The following is a 24,293-nucleotide window of genomic DNA, read 5'->3' on the forward strand; positions in this document are numbered from 1 at the left end:
ATAACGAAAGACAATCAGTGGGTCCAAAGGTGAGAGAAATAATCCCTTGCAGATAACTGAGATGAAACAAACCTAATCTATAGAATTTGGCAAATATCCAAGTATAATGGACAACTTTCATCAGACACTCTTAAAAAGGGAGAGCAGGCTTCAAACTTTTTTATGAACTAAACAGAAGATCACATTCCAAGCTGATCGCTTTTCGCAACCTCTACTGCTAGGAAGTCGTACTTATTCGCAAGTAAAATCAGAAATAAAATATTTCGCTATCCACTAAATAGCAGAAAATTTCTTTAATAAATAGTCTTGATAAATTTCAACATGTTCCTCCTGAAATTATCAGTGTCTGTGAGGGTAATTGTATTCTATGGTATTGATTAACAACATTAGTAATACGTTTAACACTGATCTAGTAAAATGTAAGATGTTCCCAGGAATGATACTTGAAAGATGTTACCCATTCGAAGTCATGATTGTAATATGATTTAAATTATGTACAATTAACAGCAGAAGTTGTGGAAAATACTTAGACTGAAAAAGCTCTTGCATAATAGGCAAATGTAAATCCTCACAAGGATGAAAATGCACATGACTTAGTCAAAGCTATGGCCTCACTGTTGTCGTGATGTAAGTGAACGTCAACAGCTAATATGTGAAAGTAATACAAAATACAAAAACGTGATATTAAATGGTGTGTGGATGCGATGTAAATGAAACACACACAGCTAACATTTCAATAGAATTACTCTAAGAAGGTGAAGCTTAAGGATACTCTCAATAGCTAACTTACAGGTATGTACTTTACGTGTACTATCTTAACTATTTTATAAATCTGAGCACCCATCTCATGCTCTTCTTTGGGGTAGAATTGTATATACCAAAAAACAGAAGATTATTCTTTTGGCAACTTCATCATGGTCGCATGAAGGACGCATTAAACGTGTAAAATCACTAAGTCGATGGAGATAATCTATATAGACAAGATCAAACAAATCTTAATACTCGAGATCCGATTATTTATCACACCAACGATATTATTGCAAAGGATTATGAAGTGGTTTCCAGTATAGCCTAGTGATCCACAAAAATTTTCCCCAGGTGGCATGTGCAGTTACTTAGCTAATGTTGCAATTACCAAGGCTCAGTACGTGACAGCATTAATGAATCAAGATGGTCCACAATGATAGAGAATTGGTCGTTGTCCTGTTTAATTAACGTAGATGAAGTTACAAGTGTCATGCAACACATAACATTTCGCCATCTGTGAAACATAGAATGATAAGAAATGAGCTTGTATTTATAAACTAGAAGAAGCCGACACACACTTTATTCGTTCGTGTAACAAGGAATGGCTGATCTTTTAGTGGCACCGGAATTACCTTCCATGCCGTTTTGTGGCTTGAGGAATATGATGTAGATGTATGACGCGTGCTCAAAGACAGGACGCTAATCGTTATCTTTGGTGCATCAAGTATACGAAAAAAGTATATACTACAATGACAATATTTTGTTTCATTACTATCAGGAGTGTTCACTTCTGCTTAACTACAAAATTTGTACTTAATTTAATTGATGAAAGGTGCGTATCAGAGATAACCATTTTAGATTTCCCTTGACCTTTATAATTATTGTTGTATCTCGGGAAGACAAATGTTTTACGTAAGAAGGGTGCAGTAACTTTGTTATGTTCTGCAGACTGTCTCTTTTCTGCTTGCATTTTCTTAGACTTTTTTATCATACCAGGAGAAGAATTCACACTGGGGACGGATATGACTTTTATTCTCTGTTTTATTACGCTCGAAATTCAACATATTTCGTACCCTTACCCACCTTTCCTAAACATGGATGATTGCTTGGTTGTGAGAATGTCTGTGTAAATACGAACGTACGCACATCGATAAATTTAGATTGTCCTCTTCGGTCCCGTCTTGGACCTTGGAATGGCCGTAGGATCTTTTCCCGGAGGCTACGTTGTGTCGGCAGTCTAGCGGGTGCGAGCAGAGGGGGGAAGCTCGGTCTGCTTGTTCATTCTTAACGAGTGGCTTCACGGTTGGTTTCTTAAAGATCGCTGCGCAAGAAAAACGATTGCTTCAATTTTTTATGCTTAGGAAATACTGAAATGAGAAACCAGGTGCTGTGTCTGCTGTCTCCTGATTGGAGGAGACGCTCGGCACCACTGCAGAGTCGCTTTGTCGACTGGTCAGTTCGCCACCTCCCAGGTTTTATCTGTCTCTATCCTCGGAGTTGCTACAGGCTGAAAGTTGTTCAGAGTCAGCAGACGCTGTTCGGGGTCTGTTTAATGTGACTGCCACTGCTGTGCTCACTAGAAATGTGATTTTACTTGTGAGATAGTAAGTATTTCCACGTTAGGAAGTATCTGAGATTTTTAATTCATTTGTCGGAAGCACTTTTTGGACACTTCGTGAGTGATAAATATCTGGTCCTTTAACTAGATTCAGTAAGGGAAGGCCTTGTTCCTCATCCAGTCATGATTTACTTCTTGCATCGCGATCCTTATTAAGTTTCTAGATGTCTTTCCATTGTCGGCTTCAAGCCAGTTTTCGCAGATCGTCTGCCCTAGAGATGGTGAACTTGTCGTCTGCTCTCTTTAAGTGTCTGGATTTTTGTTTCATTTGAGTGTCCAGTTTGAATTTTTCACTTGACCTAATCCTTCTGGAATACTGTTGACTAAAATAGTTAAAGCAGACACCCCTCACTGATCGATAGTGAAAGGACTTTCTACATTACAAGTGTTTACAGGAGTAGAGTATTTCATTCTGTTTCATGAATAAATGTAGCCTGGAGTCAACTACTAAGCTAAACTTCTCCCTAACGTGCATTCCAGCACACCATCCAATATTCCTGCGCTCATTAACCCCAACTACCCTGTAATTAAAATTTATGAGAAGACATATATTTAAAATTTATCCCTCATCGGCCATTCTCAAGTTTGCGTTAGAATTTCCTTTGCACACAAAAAAGAAATTACGACCAAATTAAATTAAGATATCGTGTGACTTCAGTCAGTTCGGCGCAGTGGGTGTCCGAGAATGATAGACATTTGTGGGGTCCTGCCCATTCGTCTCGCATAGAATGCCTAAAGGATGGTGCGTTCTCGGAATGTTGTACAACAATTCAAGCAAAATTATATTAATAGTTATTATTACAAATAAGAAGAATGACAAAACTTAACTTGTATTTACAATAAGTGGTCGCAAGCGAGGGGCGATATGCAAATAAGTGACCTTTGCTATATACAGTGTTAATGCGAGCAGTTGACATGGATCACACTTCACTGGTATCATAACAGTCTCTGCTGGGACGTGCTCATGCTGTCCGAATACTGAGCGGCCAAGGTTGGCAGGAACGGCGCTTATGGTCTCCTCCTGTAGAGGCCGCTGCTGTCGTGGTGCGGTCCTAATCAGCGCACCACTGGCTGACGTTGTTTCACCGCCTTCTCTTCTCTTGCGTTCTTCAGCTCCGTTCTGGCGCTTGTGGTTACGCCAGAACAACATTGTGCAGAAGGAAACATGGAACTTCGAAAATGTTCACGTTACATGCCGAAAGCTCGGCCCGCAGAATACTCAGTTACGAAAATTTAGACAATATCAGTATTTTTTTTTCAGCAATGGGCACGTTTTAACCTATAAGATTCTAATTAAGGTTAGTTGAAACAATTCCTCGTCTCAGCACAGCATAGAAAGACCAGTTATTTCACAAAGTTTTGAAAGGAATAGACGATGCAGAACGTATGTGGTGGATGAAATACCGACTTGCTTATCCTGATGGCTAATTAAACGCAGTTTATAAACGAAAACTGGAAAAGTGAACTATAACCGCAGAAAGGCACTCTCCCATGGCATTCTGTAGAATGCGCTCCTTTGTACCTGATCAGAAAACTTAACATTTATATATGATGAGAATAAAATTCCAACCAAAGAAGATTTATTCAGGTGACACTTAAACTCTATTTATCACGTCGACAGCCCAACATTTCTCGCCAAATAGTTAGTAAAGAAAACAATGGTCATCTCTGATGCAGAATAGTCGTATAAGAGGATCTCTAATATCACACAAGGGCTTCACACACACAAACCCACTGCTGCTTTCATATATTGCTTACTCTGTGATTTGACTACGTGTTGTACAATTTCAGCAAGATTGCAATAAAACTAGTTACTTATTATTAATGTAACATGAGGTTTTATTCAATAACAGCTTTTCTCGGTTAGTGATGGTTATTTTGTTAAACAAATCTCCACCTGGGAATGTGTAGCAATGTTGTCTGCCAAGCATTGTAAATGGCACTAAGTTCACGCACAAAAGTAATCATATACATTCCAGCAAACAAGCCAAATGTATGATGTGTAATCTGAACTAAACAAGAGTAATGATTTTTAGTAATTTTGAGTGCTATTGCATAATACTCTTTTTACTAGTTACAGATCGTTTATCGAATTTAACGCTACTGTTATTCGAGGCGGCAACACTTTTCCCTAAGCAAAATGATCAGTTTTGTCGCACAAAACTTCACGCACACAACACTAATGTGTTTTTTCGTGTAAAAATATTTCATTAAAGTTTTTAAGAAATAATCAATCTTCATACATCAGCTTATAAGAATTTGTATCACATAAGATGCTATTTCCTTTCATGGAAGTTCACTATATTTAGAGATTATTCACAGTCTAATTGGAATTTATTACCTCAGATTAGGTTCTGGGCCACCAATACAGATATATTATCGCTATTATGAGCAACAACATTTATGTCTGTATATAAAGTCAATTAAAAACTATCGCTGCAGTATGGCGGCTAATGTAAGGCAATGAGTTATCAATTCTGCTCCAACCCCTGTTTTAATACTAAAAAATAATATATATTAAACCTTTTTGTACCTTCACTATATGTATTAACATTTGAAAATATTTCTTACAAGGGAACCTCCCCATCGCACCCCCCTCAGATTTAGTTATAAGTTGGCACAGTGGATAGGCCTTGAAAAACTGAGCACAGATCAATCGAGAAAACAGGAAGAAGTTGTGTAGAACTCTGAAAAATTAAACAAAATATACAAACTGAGTAATCCATGCGAATGATATGCAACATCTGGGACAAACTGAAGTCAGGAGCGCCATGGTCCCGTGGTTAGCGTGAGCAGCTGCCGAGCTAGAGATCCTTGGTTCAAGTCTTCCTTCGAGCGAAAATTTTAATTTTTTATTTTCAGACAATTATCAAAGTTCAGGCACTCACACATAATCAACTTCGCTCTCCAAAATTCCAGGACATGTTCAGATTTGCTTGGACATATGCAGTATTTGTCAGTCTACACGCGGAAAAATTTGAAAACGTTAAAAACATATGTTTTGACAGAGCACAAGGAAAAGTGAGCGACTGTGAAACTGTTGGATTCATTTGTTGCAGTTTATGTGACAAACTCTTATGTTTTCATCACTATTTTGGGAGTAATTATCATATCCACAAGAAAACCTAAATCGGGCAACGTAAGAGAATGTTTTTACCCATTCGCCAAGTGTACAAGTTATGTGGGTGGACAAAATATTCCTGTCATGTGACGCACATACCGTGACCTGTGTCGTATAGAATATATCAGACGTGTTTTCCTGTGGAGGAATCGGTTGACCTATGACCTTGCGATCAAATGTTTTCGGTTCTCATTGAAGAGTCACGTCCTTTCGTCTACTAATCGCACGGTTTTGCGGTGCGGTCGAAAAACACAAACACTAAACTTATTACAGTGAACAGAGACGTCAATGAACAAATGGATAGATCATAACTTTGCGAAAATAAAGAAAAATTTTTCGCTCTAGGGAGATTTGAACCAAGAACCTCTCGTTCCGCTGTTGCTCACGCTAACCACGGGACCACGGCGCTCCTGAGGTCAGAACTGTGCTTGTTGTTGGCTATCTTCGCTTGGACTACTCAGTTTGTATATTTTGCTTATTTTTTCATAGTTCCACACAACTTCTTCCTGTTTTCTCGATTGATCTGTGTTCAGTTTTTCAAGGCCTATCCACAGTGCCAACTTATAACGAAATCTGAGAGGGGGGGGGGTGCGATGGGGAGGTTCCCTTGTTAGTGTTAATCGCTTGTTATTCAGCGTTTACCAATAAACCACGCAGTAGATCAATAGCTCCAATGGTTGCGCTGCTTTGTAGCTGATCAGAAAACTTAACATTTGCATATGACGAGAATCAAACTGAAGTAAAACTCCAATCACAGAAGATTTATTTCAGTGACACATAAACTGTTTTTACCAAATATTGAATTAGCAACATAATACGGTTTTTTACTGACCTCTGTGTTACCAGACATCAGTCACATCCTATCAGTACAACACTTCGGACAAGAAGAAGGATTATTCTAGAAGAGTCATAGATAACAAAGAGTTTTCCTTTATGTTTTTCTATAAGTATTGTCTAAGATAAAGTTTTTTACAAAATATTAAATTATGCTATTGACAATAATTATTTATTATTTTATTAACGACGAAGTCCTTTTTATTAATATCACGAGCATGTTCATTCACTTTCTACACACAGTGTTGTCGTGAATGTTATTCTGCATAAAATATAGGCGTGGATATTACAACTCTCACAGTCTTCTCGTCATATACGAGGGGCAGTCAATAAGTAATGAAAAGCATTTTTTTTGTTTTTTTTTTTGCTCCACCATTTTTGTTAAAAGATGCATATTTTATTGTGAGGCATCGTGATATATTCCTGCTTCACGCCCTCCAGTTTCATGGAATTCCGACAGGCGGCGGCGCTATACGTAACCTTCGAAATGGCGCCTGTAACGGATGTGCATTACAAGCAGAGAGCTGTCACTGAGTTTCTTCTGGCGGAAAACTGGAGTATCACAGATATTCAGGCCGCTTGCAGAATGTCTACGGAGATCTGGCAGTGAACAAAATCACGGTGGGTCACTGGGCGATGTGTCTGTCATCGTCGCAACGAGGTCGCGTAAATCTGCCTGACAGCCAGCCTGCCGGCCGGCCGCACACAGTTGTCACTCCTGCAGTGTTGCAATGTGTGGACACTCTGTTTCTAAGTGACCGATAAGTCACAATCAGACGCCAGGCTGCACAGCTGTGTGTCTCTTTTGGTAGTGCTGACTTACTCAAAGTCAAGTGCTAACATTTCGCACCTTCAGCATTCCATCTGTTTGTCCAGTAAAGGATGCAGTCTCCGGGAAGCTGTACGTGGGTGATGGTGAGCTTACTGTTACAGCTAGACGGTGGCTCAGACGTTGGCCAGTAGAATGGTACCATGCGAGACTACAGGCCCTCCCAGTAGGGTGGCATAAGGCTGTCACACTGAACGGAGGTAATGTTGAAAAATAGGATATTTTAGGCAATGGCTGTGGGGAATAGTATGGCGTATTTGAATCCATAATACGCTCTCAGGAAAAAAAAATGGTTGCTTTACATACTGAACGCCCTTCACGTATATACAGTCGGCCTCAAATGTTCAAATGTGTGTGTAATCTTATGGGACTTAACTGCTAAGGTCATCAGTTCCAAAGCTTACAACCGAGCGAGGTGGCGCAGTGGTAGCACACTGGACTCGCATTCGGGAGGACGACGGTTCGATCCCGCGTCCGGCCATCCTGATTTAGGTTTTCCGTGATTTCCCTAAATCGCTCCAGGCAAATGCTGGGATGGTTCCTTTGAAAGGGCACGGCCGACTTCCTCCCCTAATCCGATGAGACCGATGACCTCGCTGTTTGGTCTCTTACCCCAAACAATCCAATCCAATCCAAAGCTTACACACTACTTAACCTAAATTATCTTAAGGACAAACACACACACACCCATGCCCGAGGGAGGACTCGACCCTCGGCCGGGACCAGCCGCACAGTTGTCGGTCTCAACGGTACACCATTTTACACCGTAAGAAAGGACACCTTTCTCTGTCACAGCCTCGAACAGAAAAGAAGGAAAGCGCAGGCTCTGTTTTCCTTCGGAATTTGTAAAAGAATGCCTAACGTCTCAGCTCTCTTTCCCTTGGTTGGCTTAGGTTATTCACGTCCTAAATAACTCAAGCAGAGAAACTACCGTAACAGACGCTGCAGTGAAAGTTTGTCAGTGGGTTCTGTGATAACAACAAAAGTTCGTCGCGAATAAGCGACACGTAAGTAACTGAAGGTTGGCAATGTGCAAATATAACAAGCAAATTTCATTTTGATAAGACACGCCAAAAGGAATCGAGGAATGACAGTTTCGAAATGGAGGAAGTGTGGAGAGTTAAAAGTACAGTAGAAGACCAGGGCTAGAGTACAGTAATCAGGTTCAAATTTATGTAAATTTCGGTAGTTACGTAGAGCTGAAGAGCTTTACACAGAACAGACTAGTGCAGAGGACTGCACGAAGCAGTCTTCGACTGATCTCCACAACGACACACACATGTGTAACGCTAAATTATTTACAGATGGTACTCAGCTAGGAAAGCAGATAATTGAGAAAAGTATTCTTCGCAAAATCTAGCAAAACAAATGCTGAGTTCTTTGTTTTCTCTGTTGTCCTCAGTACTTGATACAAATTTTTTGATAACCGTCACACCCAATTTGATATTTTGGTTTACTTCCTGTTGCACTGAATTTCAATGCAAGACCATCCACGAATGTGGATCTCAACCTCATCTGATCTGTACGACCTAAAATTTCTTGGCATATCTTTCGATATGTTCTCTAATTGAAAGATGTTGTATTATTTTCGTCACCGATACATGAAATGTGATAGTTTTCATCTTTCTCCATAGATTGTGTTATGTTGTGAGGATGTAACTTCGCAGGTCTTTCTTGAGACAGGATGACAGTGACTGTTTTCTATTTTGGACAAATACGAATACTCTCGATGGTTTTTTAACGAGTTTCTGTCTTTTTGGTCAGTTTGTGGATGTGGCTTCCATAGCCGAAAACATCACACTTGTTAAAATATTCTGGGTTATTACTGGGTTTGTTAGCTGAATTTTTGTGAAGCAACCCAACTTTAAAGTGGAGAAACAGGCATATATGAGCTGTTCCGAAACATTTTCTGTGATCAGGAGAGCATCACATTCTGTTTGGTGAAACTCTTGGCCTGTATTATCACACGATATTCAGGCACACGATAGAGGTTATTAAACATACTTATAGCTTAATGGGATGAAGCTGATTGTGAAACTGAAGGGCATCTTTATTCCGCTGCTATAGAAGATGAGTACTGTTCTGCTATCATGGGGCGATATCATAGCAAATGCAGTAATCGACAATGGCCAATAACGCTTGAACTTTGCAATAAAAGTTCGTTTCTGCGTGCTCCCCTGCAGAGATGTGCTGCCACATGTTTTCAGTCAGTAATGAGCCAGCAGCTTGCATGCTGGAACGCAAGTCGATTTCTTCGAACTGTACACAGAAGACATAATTAATGTAGAAGTATCTTGAAGGACGTCTGCAGCGACTGGATACAATGTTGTGGAATTGATCGGTCCGCGTAACTGCTACAATCACCAGTGAGTATTCGACGAGTATAACCAAAAGAAATGTGAACAACTGACACACACAGTCTGTTAGATATACTATTACGCGCAACAGCCGCGGAAAACGCTTAAGTCCGACATAATGCTGTCACAACCAAGCAGAAAACTGTTTTGTCTACAACTGACATTTTCAACGTAATGTGATCGTTGCACAGATGGCGTTCGTGGCGAAATAGAACGGCGCACACTGCCGCCTTCGCTAGGATCTGAATTTATGTTCACGCCTGCATTTTTTGCGGTGTTTCCTTGTTTTTACTCAACTCCCATACAACAGCACACACTCACACTAATATCCCTCCCGTATTGAGATAGGTTTCAAAGACTTGCAGTTAAGGCAAATGCAAATTGCACTTGAAGATGACAGTCTCCATTTTACTGGAGTGTGTAAAACATAAAAAAGAGAAAACGAAATGAAAAAAGGAAGATTGGATTTAACGCCCCGTCCATATCGAGGTCATTAGAGATGGAGCAAAAGCTCGTATTCTGTTAAGGGTGGGGAACGAAATCGGCCGTGCCCTTTCGAAGGAACTACCCCGACATTTCTCTGGAGCGATTTCGGGAAATCACTGAAACCTAAATCTCGATGGAATGTATTACTTCTCACTCCATTAAGTTCTAATTTCTCTGAATCATCGAATCTGTAAGTTAGTTATCGCCAAAGGTATCTTTCACGATAATATATGTTTATACTTATCACCTTTTTCTTTCATTTTATAACTTTATTGTAAAGCCTAACTCTGAATGACACAAATATCATACTGTTCACTATATACGATCCAGTCACATTTATGTGAACACGTGTCAGAAGGCTCAACAACCACCATCTGTAACGCAGACTTGCAGGTAGCCAGTCAGTGAGCTCTGGAAGTTACGGACAAGGACGTGGAGCCGTGTGTAGTCCAGTGGCGTGGCCAGCTGTCCTGTGTACTTTCCATGAGGATCAACGGCGCGAACAGCCCGATCGAGGTGGCCCCACAGAACTTGACTGATCTCAAATAGGAAGAGACCATGGGAGAAAGAAAACCTCATGCAGGTGCTCTTCGAATTTCACGTGTACACTCCGAGCTGTGTGATGCTTTGCATTGTCTTGCTGGTAGATGCAGTCGTGCCGAGTAAAATCCAGACTGCATGTAGGAGTGGTCATGGGCTCAGCGATAGATGCATACTTGTGTTGATCCATTTTACGATCGCGAATAATGTCATCCACGGAATGCCACGAAAACGATGCCCAGACCATGACGCTCGCACATCCAGCTTCGAAGCTGCCGGCGAACGTTGCAGGGCCGTACGCGTCAACGGCAATCTGTACGATGAAGCAGAAAACGTGATTCACCTGGGAAGGCCACCTGTCGGCGCTCAGTGGACGTTCAGTTGCGATTCTGGCGTGCGAATCCCATCCTCCGTCGCCTATGAACGGCAGTCAGCATGGGTGCAGGAAGGAGGCGCCTGCTGCGGAGGCGCATAGAGCAGCGACATCCGCTGAACGGCCGTTGAGGAGACACACGTTTATAGGCTAACGAAGGAGACGTGGGTAAGTTTTCTGCAAACGTGAACACTAAAAACAGTGTGCATATGATTTGAAAGTTGAAAATGTGCCGAGTAAGAATCAGTAGCAGAGGTTCTAGCTTCATCAGCTATCGACGCAAATACAGTAAAGGAGGATTTAATTAGCTTACAAAAGCATATTTTTATATCATAGGCATCTATTCTTGGGTTGGAGTTGATTTGTTTGGGAGAAGAGACCAAACAGCAAGGTCATTGGTCTCATCGGATTAGGGAAGGCGGGGAAGGAAGTCGGCCGTTCCCTTTCAAAGGAACCATCCCGGCATTTGCCTGGAGCGATTTAGGGAAATCACGGAAAACCTAAATCAGCATCTACTCTACGTAATCTTAAATGAAGAAACAAAGGGAAAGTTATATTTAAGACGGCAAATCAAGTGCGCATTTAAGGAAAACGAAAGGTTTGAAAATGCCTCCCTGACGCGATGTTCCTAGCGTAAGAACTATAATATTTACTATTTAAAACAACTGTCACGAGTACGTGACAGGAATGACGAACAAAAAGCAACGTTGCCTAAACCTGCATTACAGAGAAATAGGAAACGACTAAGATGAAGAAGAAGTAGAAGACGAAACAGAAGAAGTAAAGTACGTACAGATTAGTTTTACAAGAACCACTTTTTAGTGTCCCATAGGAAATGGTAAAGATTCAAGTATATTGGGAATTGTCTTTGTTTATGGTGTTAGATGAAATGTGGGGTGTAGAAACGAAACGTGAATACGACAGATGAACTGCTTGGTGTAATCACTGAAGCTGCTGCTCTCATTAGGGAACGTACAGAAGCACTCGCACAACCAACAGTACATGTCCTCCAAAGATTCCGCATACGCAATGAAGCTGCGGTGGGATACTCTAGAATTTATTGGCAACTATAAAACACTTGTAATGTGACATGCATAAGAGGGCTTAAAGTGAATCTGTTACAAAAAATGATATTTTTCAATTGACACTTTTTAAAATATGTTGTAACATTTACTACCTGTTATATATCTGTACATGTGTAAACCCGATATTTTACTGAACAGCACTGAAGCTGAATATGAAACTATACTATCTCGGAAACTATTCGAGAATATGTCCATATGAATATTTCGCCTTCAAATGATCGTTCTTCTGATATCCCTGAAAAGTCAACATACCTGCCGAGAAAACCTGTACCCAAGGGGTTTGCAGTTTAATTTTTTTCGTGTTTACACATTTAGTACTTGGTTGTGTGGACCAATGCCTGAAGTTATTTGAAGAAATAATAATATGAGGGACGTTCAGTGTGTAATGCAACAGATATTTCTGAAGGCAGTTTGGTTTGATTTGCCATTCCAGTGCAGGATATTGTTTCCCTCTCTTTTGGATACGAAACTCTATTTTTCAGCATAATCTCCGTCCGATGAGAGGGCCTTACGCCTCCCTACCACGCTGACTTGTATGCCCGCATGGTACCACCTGCTGGTCCACGTCGGAGCCAACGTCTTGTAGCATCATCCACGTACTGATTCCTGCGGAGTCTATTCTTCTTTCGACCAGAGACATGGAACTCGGAAAGGGCGAGATCCAGGCTGTAGGGTGAATGAGGAAGCCCATTCCAGTGAAGTGTTGTGAGATCCTCTTGGATACGCAGACATGTGTGGGGTGTTGTGTTGTTATGGAGAAGGAGACAGTCGTTCACATTTTCGTGGCAACGAACACGCTGAAGTCGATCATTCAGTTTCATGATGGCAGCAGGGAGAACTTCAGAGTGTCCACACTACGAACAGAGATGTCCAGCTCTGGAGTGAGGTGTCTGTTTGTGATCCGTCAGTCACCTCGAATGAAAGTGTTCACACGTTCCAACACTGCAAGATTCACAGCCCTGTGCAACGAACCGGCACGAGGGAGATCGGTCAGGTTAGCGCGACTCTGTTGCAGTGATGACACACGCCATCCCAGCCCTCGGTAGACATCCTGCAAGCACTTATGAATATCTGCGATACTCTGGATTTCCACCAAATGAAACTTAATGACAGCGCTGTGCTTTGAACGCACCTGCATTACAGATGTCATTTGGAAGGCGACATTTAGCGCCGGCACATATCGAAACTTTTTATAACTACAGAAGCTGAAGCGTGATATTCCAGATTCTTGATGTTTTCAACAGAAAGGGACAGAGAAAAAACTATGTTACATTACTTGTTGAACGCCCCTCGTAGAACGTTGCCTTCATTTCGAATGTGTACTTTACTCCGTCGACGTTGTGTAGCTTTACAGACCGGTCGTCAGCAAAGAAATTGTTTGGAACAAATGCTGCTACGTATTTATTTATTTACATACAGTTGCGGTCAAACCGAATGTCGATTTGAATAAGGCAAAAACTGCTCTTCTACCTGTTACAGGTTCTAGAAGCTACTCGTTGAAGCGTTCCACTGAAGTCGTCCATCGGACAGACAGATCTGTTTGCGCGCCGGCAGAGAGGGATATGGACTGCGATCGGGCGATAACGAGCTGCCCTGCCGGACCTACGCGGGCCGCCTGTCCTCTGGAGGCGAACAGCCGCTGAGGCGCGCCACTTGCTGTCAGGATGGAGCGGTACGCAGGTCGCGTCGCCCTGGTGACGGGCGCCAACTCCGGCATCGGCGCCGCCACCGCACTATCGCTGCTCAGGAGAGGGCTCAAGGTCGTCGGCCTCGACAAGAGGATCGACAGGGTCCAGGTAATTAATTAACCAGCAGCCTCGGTACAGCATCTCAAAACTGGACAGGTTCAAAATCTGTCCCAGAAATTCTGAAACAGAAATAGCGTTGGTTTCAGTGCCATATAGAAATGAATGTGATGTATTAAGAGTAAGGTATTACTTTTTTCTATTTTTAACTCCATCACTTTTTTATGACACAATCGTAACTGGTTTTCAGCCTTCATAGGTCATCCTCAAACGCTACTTTTTATGAGTCATCAGTCTTCTGACTGGTTTGATGCCGAGTGCCACGAATTCCTCTCCTGTGCCAAACTCATCATCTCAGAGTAGCACTTGCAACCGACGTCCTCAGTTATTTCCTGAATGTATTCAAATCTCTGTCCTCCTCTGCAGTTTGTCTCCTCTACATCTCCATCTAGTATTATGGAAGTCATTCCCTGATGTTTTAGATGTCCTATCGTCCTGTCCCTTCACCATGTGAATGTTTTCCACATATCCATTTCCTCTCCGATTCTGTGCAGAAATTCGTCTTCATTGCCTTATCATTTAACTTAATTTTCAACATTCGTCCGTAGCTCCACATCTCAAATGTTTCGATTCTCTTCGTTTCCGTTTTTCCCACAGCCCATGCTTCACAACCACACGATGTTGCGCACGAAATGTACCCTCTCAGAAATTCCTTCCACAAATTGAGCTGAGGCCCTTATTGCCAGTGATAGTCTGCTTTTGATGTCCATCTTGCCCCGTCCGACACTGGATATATTGTTGCCCAGGAAGCAGAATCCATTAACTTCATCTACTTCATGACCATCGGTCCTGATTTTAGGTTGCTCGCTGTTCTCATTTCTGCTTCTTCTCATTACTTTCGTCTTTCTTAGATTTACTCTCAATCCATATTCTGTACTCATTAGACTATTAATTCAGTTCAGCAGATCAAGTAGTTCTTCTTCACTTCCACTCAAGATAGCAATGTCATCAGCAAATCTTATCATTGATATCCCTTCACCTTGAATTTTAATCCATCTCCTGAACATTTCTTTTATTTCCATCATTGCTTCTTCGATGGTACAGTAGAGGCGAAAGGCTGCATCCCTGACTTACACTCTTTTTAATCCGAGCACTCCGTTCTTGGTCGTCCAGTCTTATTATTCCCTCCTGGGTCTTGTACGCATTGTATATTAACCATCCCTCCCTATAGCTTACCCCTATTTTTCTCAGAATTTCGAACATCTTGCACCATTTTACATTCTCTAAAGCTTCTTCCAGGTCTACAATTCCTATGAATGTAGCTTGATTTTTCTTTAGTCTTGGTTCCATTTTCAAGCAACATGTCAGCATTGCCTCTCTGGTGACTTTATCTTTTCTTAAGCCATGAGCTGTTAAGCTGAATGTGCGATAATTCTAGCGCTTGTCAGCTCTTGCAGTCTTCGGAACCATGTGGACGATATTCTTCCGAAAGTAAAATGGTATATCACCAGACTACTCATAAATCCTACACACCAACCTGAATAGTCGTTTTGTTCCCACTTCCGCCAAGGATTTTGGAAATTCTCCTGGAATGTTATCTATCCGTTCCTCCAAAGCTGTCTTGAATTCTGACTTTAATACTGGATTTCCTATCTCTTCTAAATCCACTACTGTTCCTTTTTCTATCACAACAGATACATCTTCCCCTTCATAGTGGCCTTCAATGTACTCTTTCCAACTATCTGCTCTCTCCTCTGCATTTGGCAGTGGAACTCCTGTTGCACTCTTAATGTTACCACCCTTGCTATTTATTTCACCGTAGGCTGTTACGATTTTCCTATATGTTGAGTCAGTCCTACCGACCTTCATTTTTTTCGATTTCTTCACATTTTTCATCCGGCCATTTTGTCTTAGCTTCCCTGCGCTTCCTATTTATTTCATTCCTCAGCAACTTGTATTTCTGTATTCCTGAATTTCCCTGAACACTTCTATACTTCCTTCTTTCACCGATCAACAGAAGTATGGTTTCTTCGGAGCTATTTTCTTTGTACCAATGTTTCCTTTCCAACTTCTCTGATGCCCCTTTTTGGAAATGTCCATACCTCTTCAACTGTACTGCCTACTGAGCTATTCCTTATTGCTATATCTACAGCCTTAGAGAACTTCGAGCGTATCTTGTCGTTCCTTAGTACTTGCGTATCCCACTTCTTTGCGTATTGGTTCTTCGTGACTAAAATCTTACACTTCAGCCTACTCTTCATCACTACTACATTCTGATCTGACTTTATATCTGCTCCTGGGTACGCCTCACAAACGAGTATCTGATTTCGGAATCTCTGTATGTGTATGACGTTATCTAACTGAAATATTCCCTTATCACACAGACTTTTGCAAGTATACCTCGTCCTCTTGCGATTCTTGTACAGAATATTCACTATTACTAGCTTAAATTTGTTACAGAACTGAATCAGTCTGTCCCCTCCCTCATTCCTTTTCTCAAGCCCATATTCTCCTTCCCTTAAAACTGTATTCTAGTCCCTGATTACTATTACATGTTTATCTCTCTATTCGTACTGTATTACCCGCTCAATATCCTCATTTACTTCCTCCATCTCATAATACTCAGTTTGCGAAGTCGGCGTTTACACATGAACTATCGTTGGTGTTGGTTTGCTGCCGATTCGGATAGAAACAACCCTGTCAGAGAGCTGTTCACAGTAACACATTCTCCGTCCTACCTTCTATTCGTAATGAATCCTACTCCCGCTAAGCCATTTGATGCCGTGCGATATTACCCTATACTCATCTGACAATAAATCCGTTTCTTCTATCCATTTCACTTCACTGGCCTCTACTATGTCTATAACGAGCCTTAGAATTTATCTTTTTAGATTTTCTAGTTCGCCGACCACGTTCAAGCTCCTGACAGACCCATGTCCCGACTCGTAGAACGTTATCCTTTCGTTGGTTATCTAACCGCCTTCTCATGGTCACCTCCCCTTTGGCCGTCCCCTCCCAGAGATCCGAATGGTGGACTATTCCGGAATCTTTTTCCAATGGAGAGATCATCATGAAACTTTTTCAGTTACAGGCCATATATCTTGTGGATACACGTTATGTGTGTTTATTGCAGTGATTTCCTTTGCCTTCTGCATTGTTGATTGCGTTTACGTAAGCTTAAGGACTGACTTTTTTCTGGTTCATAAACATTTGATCTTTATCTGTTATTACTTTTCTGTTGTAGTTTCATCTACTGGCACGTTCCATGACCTTGGATATTTGATATTGTTGATTCTTTCGCCCTTAGGAGCAGTTTCCTAACGCGAGGTCAAGAGAGTGCCCTGAAGCTCTGTCCGCTGCACCGCCCTCTTTGACAATATCGTTGCCAGAATGAGGGTGATTCTTATGCCGGAAGTCCTCGGCCGCCAATGCTGGTTATTAATCAATATTTAAACAGTTTCGTGTTTAGTAACGAAAACGTCTTCGGTCCCAAGTTCGAATCAAAGACGATACCCCTCGACCACTTGTGCATCACCAGTGCTGCTATGGGCAATACTAACGGTTATAGTAAAACCTGAAACAAGTGCTATATTTTCACTTGGTTTACTTGTGAGCTTAGTAATGTTGGTTTCATACCTATGAGCGGTATTTGATGAACAAGTGCTCATCACCGTTTCCACAAACGGTACGTTGTTTTTTGCAAAATGTATTAACAGTTCTTGCTGCTAACAAGTGACTCCGACTGTAGGACTGTAATACTGTAAACGCTATTGTCTGAACTTGTCATGTTCACAGAGATTCAAAACACGTTATCTAATGTCGGCAAGCAAACAGAATAAGACTTTACTGAAGGATTTCACTAATGTGAATATTGAAGCCAAACGCAACATTAAGGTAAGTCCAGGTTTTCTCAGTAGTGTTTACGGAAATGAAAGAGTCATCCCTCCGCGGATTCCCATTTATTTTCACGAAGCATCTTTGCTATATTTGAGTGTTTCTCGAGTGTATAGTAACAAGTCAAACAGACCGTCTCTGAGTTGCTTCGATATCTTCCTTTAATCCGCACTTCTGGAGATCCAAAGTACCGGAGTACTACTCAAGAATGGGTCGCACAATTAGTCTATTCGCGGTCTCCTTCATATCTGAGCAAACTTTTCATCAGAATTCTTCCAATAAATTTAAATCGATAAATCGCCTTCGCTACTGCCGACACTACTTGCTCGTTTCATTTCATATAGCTTTGCAATGTTACACGTAGACTTACAGAGCGTAACGGGTGTAATTTATTTTATTTTTATTTACACATCAAGTTCCGTAGGACCAAACTGAGGAGCTAATGTCCAAGGTCATGGAATATGTCAGTATATGAAATTACAACATAAGGGTAATAACAGACAAAAATCAAACGTTTATGAATCAGAAAAGTCGGTCCATAAGTTTAAGTAAACGCGATCAACAAAACAACAAGAATCACCTAAATTTTTCAAGGAATTCCTCGACAGAATAGAAGGAGGGACCCATGAGGAAACTCTTCAGTTTCGATTTGAATGCGCGTGTATTACTGCTAAGATGTTTTAATTCGAGTGGTAGCTTATTGAAAATGGATGCAGCAGTATACTGCACACCTTTCTGCACAAGAGTCAGGGAAGTCCGATCCAAACGCAGGTTTGATTTCTGCCGAGTATTAACTGAGTGAATGCTGCTTATTCCTTGGAATAAGCTAATACTGTTAACAAGAAATGACAGTAAGGAATATATAAGCCCGACCGGTTGGCCGTGCGGTCTAACGCATGGCTTTCCGGGTGGGAAGGAGCGCCGGTGTGTGTGTGTGTGTGTGTGTGTGTGAAATCTTATGAGACATAACTGCTAAGGTCATCAGTCCCTAAGCTTACACACTACTTAACCTAAATTATCCTTAGGACAAACACACACATCCATGCCGGAGGGAGGACTCGAACCTCCGCCAGGACCAGCCGCACAGTCCATGACTGCAGCGCCTGAGACCGCTCGGCTAATCAGGCGCGGTGGAGCTCCGGTCCCCGGCACGAATCCGCCCAGCGGATTTGTCTCGAGGTCCGGTGAGCCGGCCAGTCTGTGGATGGTTTTTAGGCAGTTTTCCATCTGCCTCGGCAAATGCGTTCTGGTTCCCCTTATTCCGCCTCAGCTACACCGTCGGCGACTGCTGCTCAAACAAGTTCTCTACGTACGTGTACACCACCATTACTCTACCACGCAAACGTAAGGGCTACACTCGTCTGGTGTGAGACGTTCCATGGGGGGTCCACCAGGGTCCGACCCGCACAATAACCCTGGGTTCGGTGTGGGGCGGCGGAGGGGTGATGTGGACTGCGGTAGTCGTCGTGGGGTTGTGGACCACTGCGGCTGCGGTGGGGACGGAGCCTCTCCGTCGTTTCTAGGTCCTCGATTAACATAACAGAGAGAGAGAGAGACAGAGAGAGAGAGAGAGAGAGAGAGGCCAATGTTAAAATACCCAGACTCGTGAACAGGGGTCGACAAGAAGTTCGTGAACTTACACCACTTACTGCCCGAACCACTCGTTTCAGAGCCAAAAATATCCTTTTAAGATGGGAAGAATTACACCAAAATGTAATACCATACGACATAAGCGAATGAATATAAGCAAAGTACACTAATTTTCGTGTCGAACGATCACTCACTTCAGATACCGTTCGAATAGTAAAAATGGCAGCTTTAAGTCTCTGAACAAGATCTTGAACGTGGGGTTTCCATCACAGTTTACTAACTATCTGAACACCTAGCAATTTGAAGTGCTCCGTTTCAGTAATCATATGCCCATTTTGTAAAATTAAAACGTCGGGTTTTGTTGAATTGTGTGTCAGAAACATTAAAAACTGGGTCTTCCTGTGATTTAGCGTTAGTTTATTTTCTACAAACCATGAACTTAGGTCATAAACTGCACTATGTGAAACCGTTCCAGTGTTGCACACAACATCCTTTACTACCAAGCTAGAGTCATCAGCAAACAGAAATGTTTTGAGCTACCCGTTTTACTAGATGGCATGTCATTTATATAAATAAGGAACAGGAGTTGCCCCAACACTCATAAGTGGGGCACCCCCCACCTGAGCGTACTCCGCTAAAACCCCACATCACAGCCATTCTCAACATTGCGAATAATAACCTTTTCCTGTTTGTTGCTAAAGAAAGAGGTGAACCAAGTGTGAGCTTCTCCCCATATTCCGTAATGGTCCAAATTCTGCAGCAATATTTTGTGATCAACACAATCAAACGCCTTAGTTAAATAAAATAATGTGCCTAGCGTTCGAAAGCTTGTGTTGAACCCATCCAGTACGTCACAGAGAAATGAGAATTAGCATTTTCAGTTGTTAAACGACTTCTAAAGCCTAACTGTACATTTGATAGCAAATCAATAACTTTTACAAACACTGATGGCATAGAAATAAGTCTAAAATTATCTACATTATCCCTTCCTCCCTTTATCTAAAGTGGCTTTACTACTCAGTGCTTTTGTGGCTCAGGAAACTATCCATTCCTAAAGGAAAAATTACAAATATGGCTAAATACAGGGCTAACATGTGCAGCACGGTTCTGTAATATTCTGCTAGACACTCCATCATAACCATGAAAGACCTTAGTCTTCAGCGATTTAATTATTGACTCAATATCCCTCTTGTCTATATCACAGAGGAGTGTTTCAGACACCAATCTCGGAAAGACATTTGTCAAGAAAATTACATGATTTTTATTTAATTCATCAGCAATTCTCAGAAAATGATTGTTAAATGCTGTACATATATCTGATTTATCAGTAACAGAAATATTTTTACTACGAACTGACTTTACATCGTCGACCTTGTGCTGCTGACCAGGCACTTGCGTCATAACCGACCATATGGTTTTAATTTTATCCTGTGAATTAGCTATTCTATTTGCATACCACATAGTTTTTGCCTTCCTAATGACATTTTTAACCACCTTACACTACTGTTTGTAATGGGCTACTGCAGCTTGATAGTGACTGCTTCTAGCATTTTGATACGAATCCCGCTTTGTTCTACATGATATCCTTATCATACCAGTCAGCCACCCGGGCAGCCTTTTACTGATAGTACCACGTTTAGGACGTTCCAATGGAAAACAGCTCTCAAAGAGCATGAGAAATCTGTTAAGGAAAGCATCACATTTGTGATCTATTTTATCGGCACAATAAACATCCTGCCTCTCTTGTTCCTTAACGAGGTTTAAGAAACTGTCTATTGCTGTTGGATTATCTTTCCCACATTGTTTGTAAGTATACGTGACTTTTGTTTGAGTACAAAAGCCCTTTAGTGTTAAAATTTGTGCATCATCGTCTGAAAGGCCATTCACCCTTTTACTAACAGAATGCCCATCTAGTTATGAAGAATGAATAAAAATATTGCCTATGGCTGTGCTACTGTTCCCCTGCAACGTAGTTGAAAAAAAAAAACACCGCCTGCATCAGAATATACGAATTCAGGAGACTATCAACATCCTTTTTCTTGCACCATCATACACAAAATTTATATTGAAGTCACCACATGTAATTAATTTCTGGTACTTCCTACAAAGTTAACCAAAAACCCTGTCTAGCTTGAGCAGAAATAATCTGAAGCCAGAGTTAGGGGACCTAAAAACAACCACAATTTGCAGTATAGTGTCACTAAATTCAACTGCCCCTGCACAACATTCAAATATGTGTTCAGTGTAGTGCTGTGATACGTCTATGGACTCACATGGAATACTGTTTTTTACATACATAGCCACTCCTCCACCCCGCAGGGAACTCCTTGAAAAACATCCAGCCAATCTGTGTCCTGGTAAATGAAGCCTCTGAAGTGTTAAATTATTTAAGTGGTGCTCCGATATACCAATAATCTACAAGCAGTTCTCTAATTTTGTCTCTAATACCTCTTATATTTTGAAGAAATATTCTAATTCCTTCTCTACTTGGAAAAATGACGTCCTTTGAACGTAAGCCCTTAGTTAGAGGGACTTGCTTTTTGTAAGTGCAGGTATTTCTACTGGTGGCTGAGGACAGCGTACGGAAGAATGTTACATCTTTATTTATGTCACTGCAGTCTAAAAGTCGTAGTCATTACAAGTCATATCTTTTAGTTGGTTAGTATCTCTAAGTAGATGTTGCAAGAGAAAACAGTGAATGACCGTCTTCCTCCTGGGCAATAAGTCGGGTGTGAAGTGCGGACGTGTGGTCGCAAAACGCTTAGTGTATACTGACAGGCATAATCCTCCTAGTGGTGCAGTATGATCATGCAGAAAGCCTCAGCTCCTAAAGTTTCTGATGTGTTTGTAGGAAGACTGTTCCACGCAGGCAAACAACAACCAGCACGCTGATGTGTGTACACATAAAGGTCTCATGTATAAGAATGTCCGCACTTACAGATGTTACAGCCTGGATAATCGCCATGCCTTTGTCCTTCAGCACAACACTACTAATGTACCCATCAATACAGGAGTGTTTTTCGTACTCATCCGCATTAACAGACACTTTTCGACATTTGTAGGAAGCTGTCATTCATCATACCAAATTGAAATGATCTCCGACTCATCCTGTAGCCTCTAACACACTCTACGATAACACTGTCCCTTACACTGCAGTGTAGTCAGCAAACAGTTGCCTTATCCATCACATCGTTTAGCCATATATATAGAATAAGACAGGTTCCATCACTCGTCCCTGGCATACTCCATATAATAACCTCGTCTCATTTGCCCTCTGGAACAACGTACTAGGTACTGGTCCATACCGTCGGACCTTCATTAAATCACAACACAGCGCTGTGTGGCAATGTTTGGAATGCATTCTGGAAATATAAAAAAATTGAATTTGCCTGTTGCCTTTCATCAATGGTTCGCAGGTTATCATACAAGAAAAGGACAAGTTGAATTTTTCACGAGCGGTGCATTCTACATATGCGCTGATTTGCGGACAGGAACTTTTCTGTCCAAAGGAGATTTATTATTTCGCTCGATAGCGTTACGGATCCGTTCTTTCACTCTTCTTATACACAGGGGTCACCTGCACTTTTTTCCTCTCAGTTGAGACTTCGCTCTGGGCGACAGATTATGCAAGCTAGGTAACGGACCAGTGACAAAGAGTACTCTCCGTAACACCAAATACTGCATTCCAATCCCTAAGTTGGTTCTCTCAGCTACACCGGCACGAAGAAGTAGGAGACACGGTCTACCACTGGACGTTACTGAGGAGCAGTATATATCACATAGTTGAACCACGTTCCACTTCATAGTGGCAGTTGTCACGGTTAGATGTCGGAGATCGCTGAAACAAGCGTTAAGCCGGCGCGCCCTCATGTTCGGATGTCCACACGCAGTGCCCCAGCAGGCCAGAGACTCACGCAGCACTTGATACCGCCGTGTACGCGCGTCTCAGCGATCGCTCCAGGTCTGCAGCCAGACTTGGCATACCAGACAGGAATGTCCAGGTGTGGAGGCGCCTAGGGACGACTGAAATGGTAGGAATTTGGACTTTATCAATGTCTCTAGTGGCCACACTTGTCTTTGATTGATACTGAATTTTCTCAAATATGATCACGAAGGCTGCCCAGCACATACTGAGTATTAGTTCGCTGTTCACCCTCCGAGAGTGCGGCATGATTTTATCTCGCCGGACTGGCTTGTGAGGCTTAGCGACGGCTTGCGCCTTAAACCAGAAATGTCAGTTAGTTCCTGTCACTGGCTACCTCTGCCAAACAACTGGACAGCTAGCAGACTCGTCCTAGCCACATATTTATCAGTGTAATTACAATTAAATATTACGATCATCGTACCAGTCTGATAATATTTGCCAATGAACAAAGTATTGGGAATGGCTCCTGTTGACGGCTTCGGCTCTGGAAATTTCAATATCTATACGGTGGTGTCACCGCCAGACACCACACTTGCTAGGTGGTAGCCTTTAAATCGGCCCCGGTCCGTTAGTATACATCGGACCCGCGTGTCGCCACTATAAGTGATTGCAGACCGAGCGCCGCCACACGGCAGGTCTAGAGAGACTTCCTAGCACTCGCCCCAGTTGTACAGCCGACTTTGCTAGCGATGGTTCACTGACAAATTACGCTCTCATTTGCCGAGACGATAGTTAGCATAGCCTTCAGCTACGTCATTTGCTACGACCTAGCAAGGCGCCATTATCAATTGCTATTTATCTTGTGATGCATGTACCGTCAGACCGATGTTCACCAATTATGGATTAAAGTTAAGTATTCCAGAAGCTACGTACCGTTTTTGCTAGTCTCAATTCCTTATCATTTCTCAGACCTCACGCCAGCCTGCGTGAGTTTAAACGCGTGCCCTTCGGCCTCCCGTCCTAGTGGATTGGCTGTCTTGCCAGTCCACAAAATATACCACTGTTATGAGTGGACATAATTTTCCTCATAAAACCTTTCCTGTCCCTTACAGCAATCGGTGAAATGAAACATTTTGTCCACACACACACACAGACTAGGTGTCCCGATTCTCCTCATTTCTAAAAAATTATTTGATTTGAAGTCTCCTA

The 24,293-nt window shown here is 41.9% G+C and overlaps 1 protein-coding gene across 1 annotated transcript in view; it reads left to right on the forward strand.

The window, feature by feature from the left end:
- The first annotated feature begins 13,654 nt into the window (after positions 1 to 13,654).
- Positions 13,655 to 24,293, forward strand: part of LOC124585255 (dehydrogenase/reductase SDR family member 11-like) — a 62,177-nt gene continuing 51,538 nt past the window's right edge. Inside the window, exons 1-2 of the mRNA XM_047131383.1 lie at positions 13,655 to 13,786; positions 15,684 to 15,689. Coding sequence (XP_046987339.1) covers positions 13,655 to 13,786; positions 15,684 to 15,689 — 138 coding nt within the window. The remainder of the gene's footprint in view (positions 13,787 to 15,683; positions 15,690 to 24,293) is intronic.

This window comes from Schistocerca americana, unplaced genomic scaffold (assembly GCF_021461395.2).
Source record: "Schistocerca americana isolate TAMUIC-IGC-003095 unplaced genomic scaffold, iqSchAmer2.1 HiC_scaffold_49, whole genome shotgun sequence".
NCBI classification, from domain to species: Eukaryota; Metazoa; Arthropoda; class Insecta; order Orthoptera; family Acrididae; genus Schistocerca; species Schistocerca americana.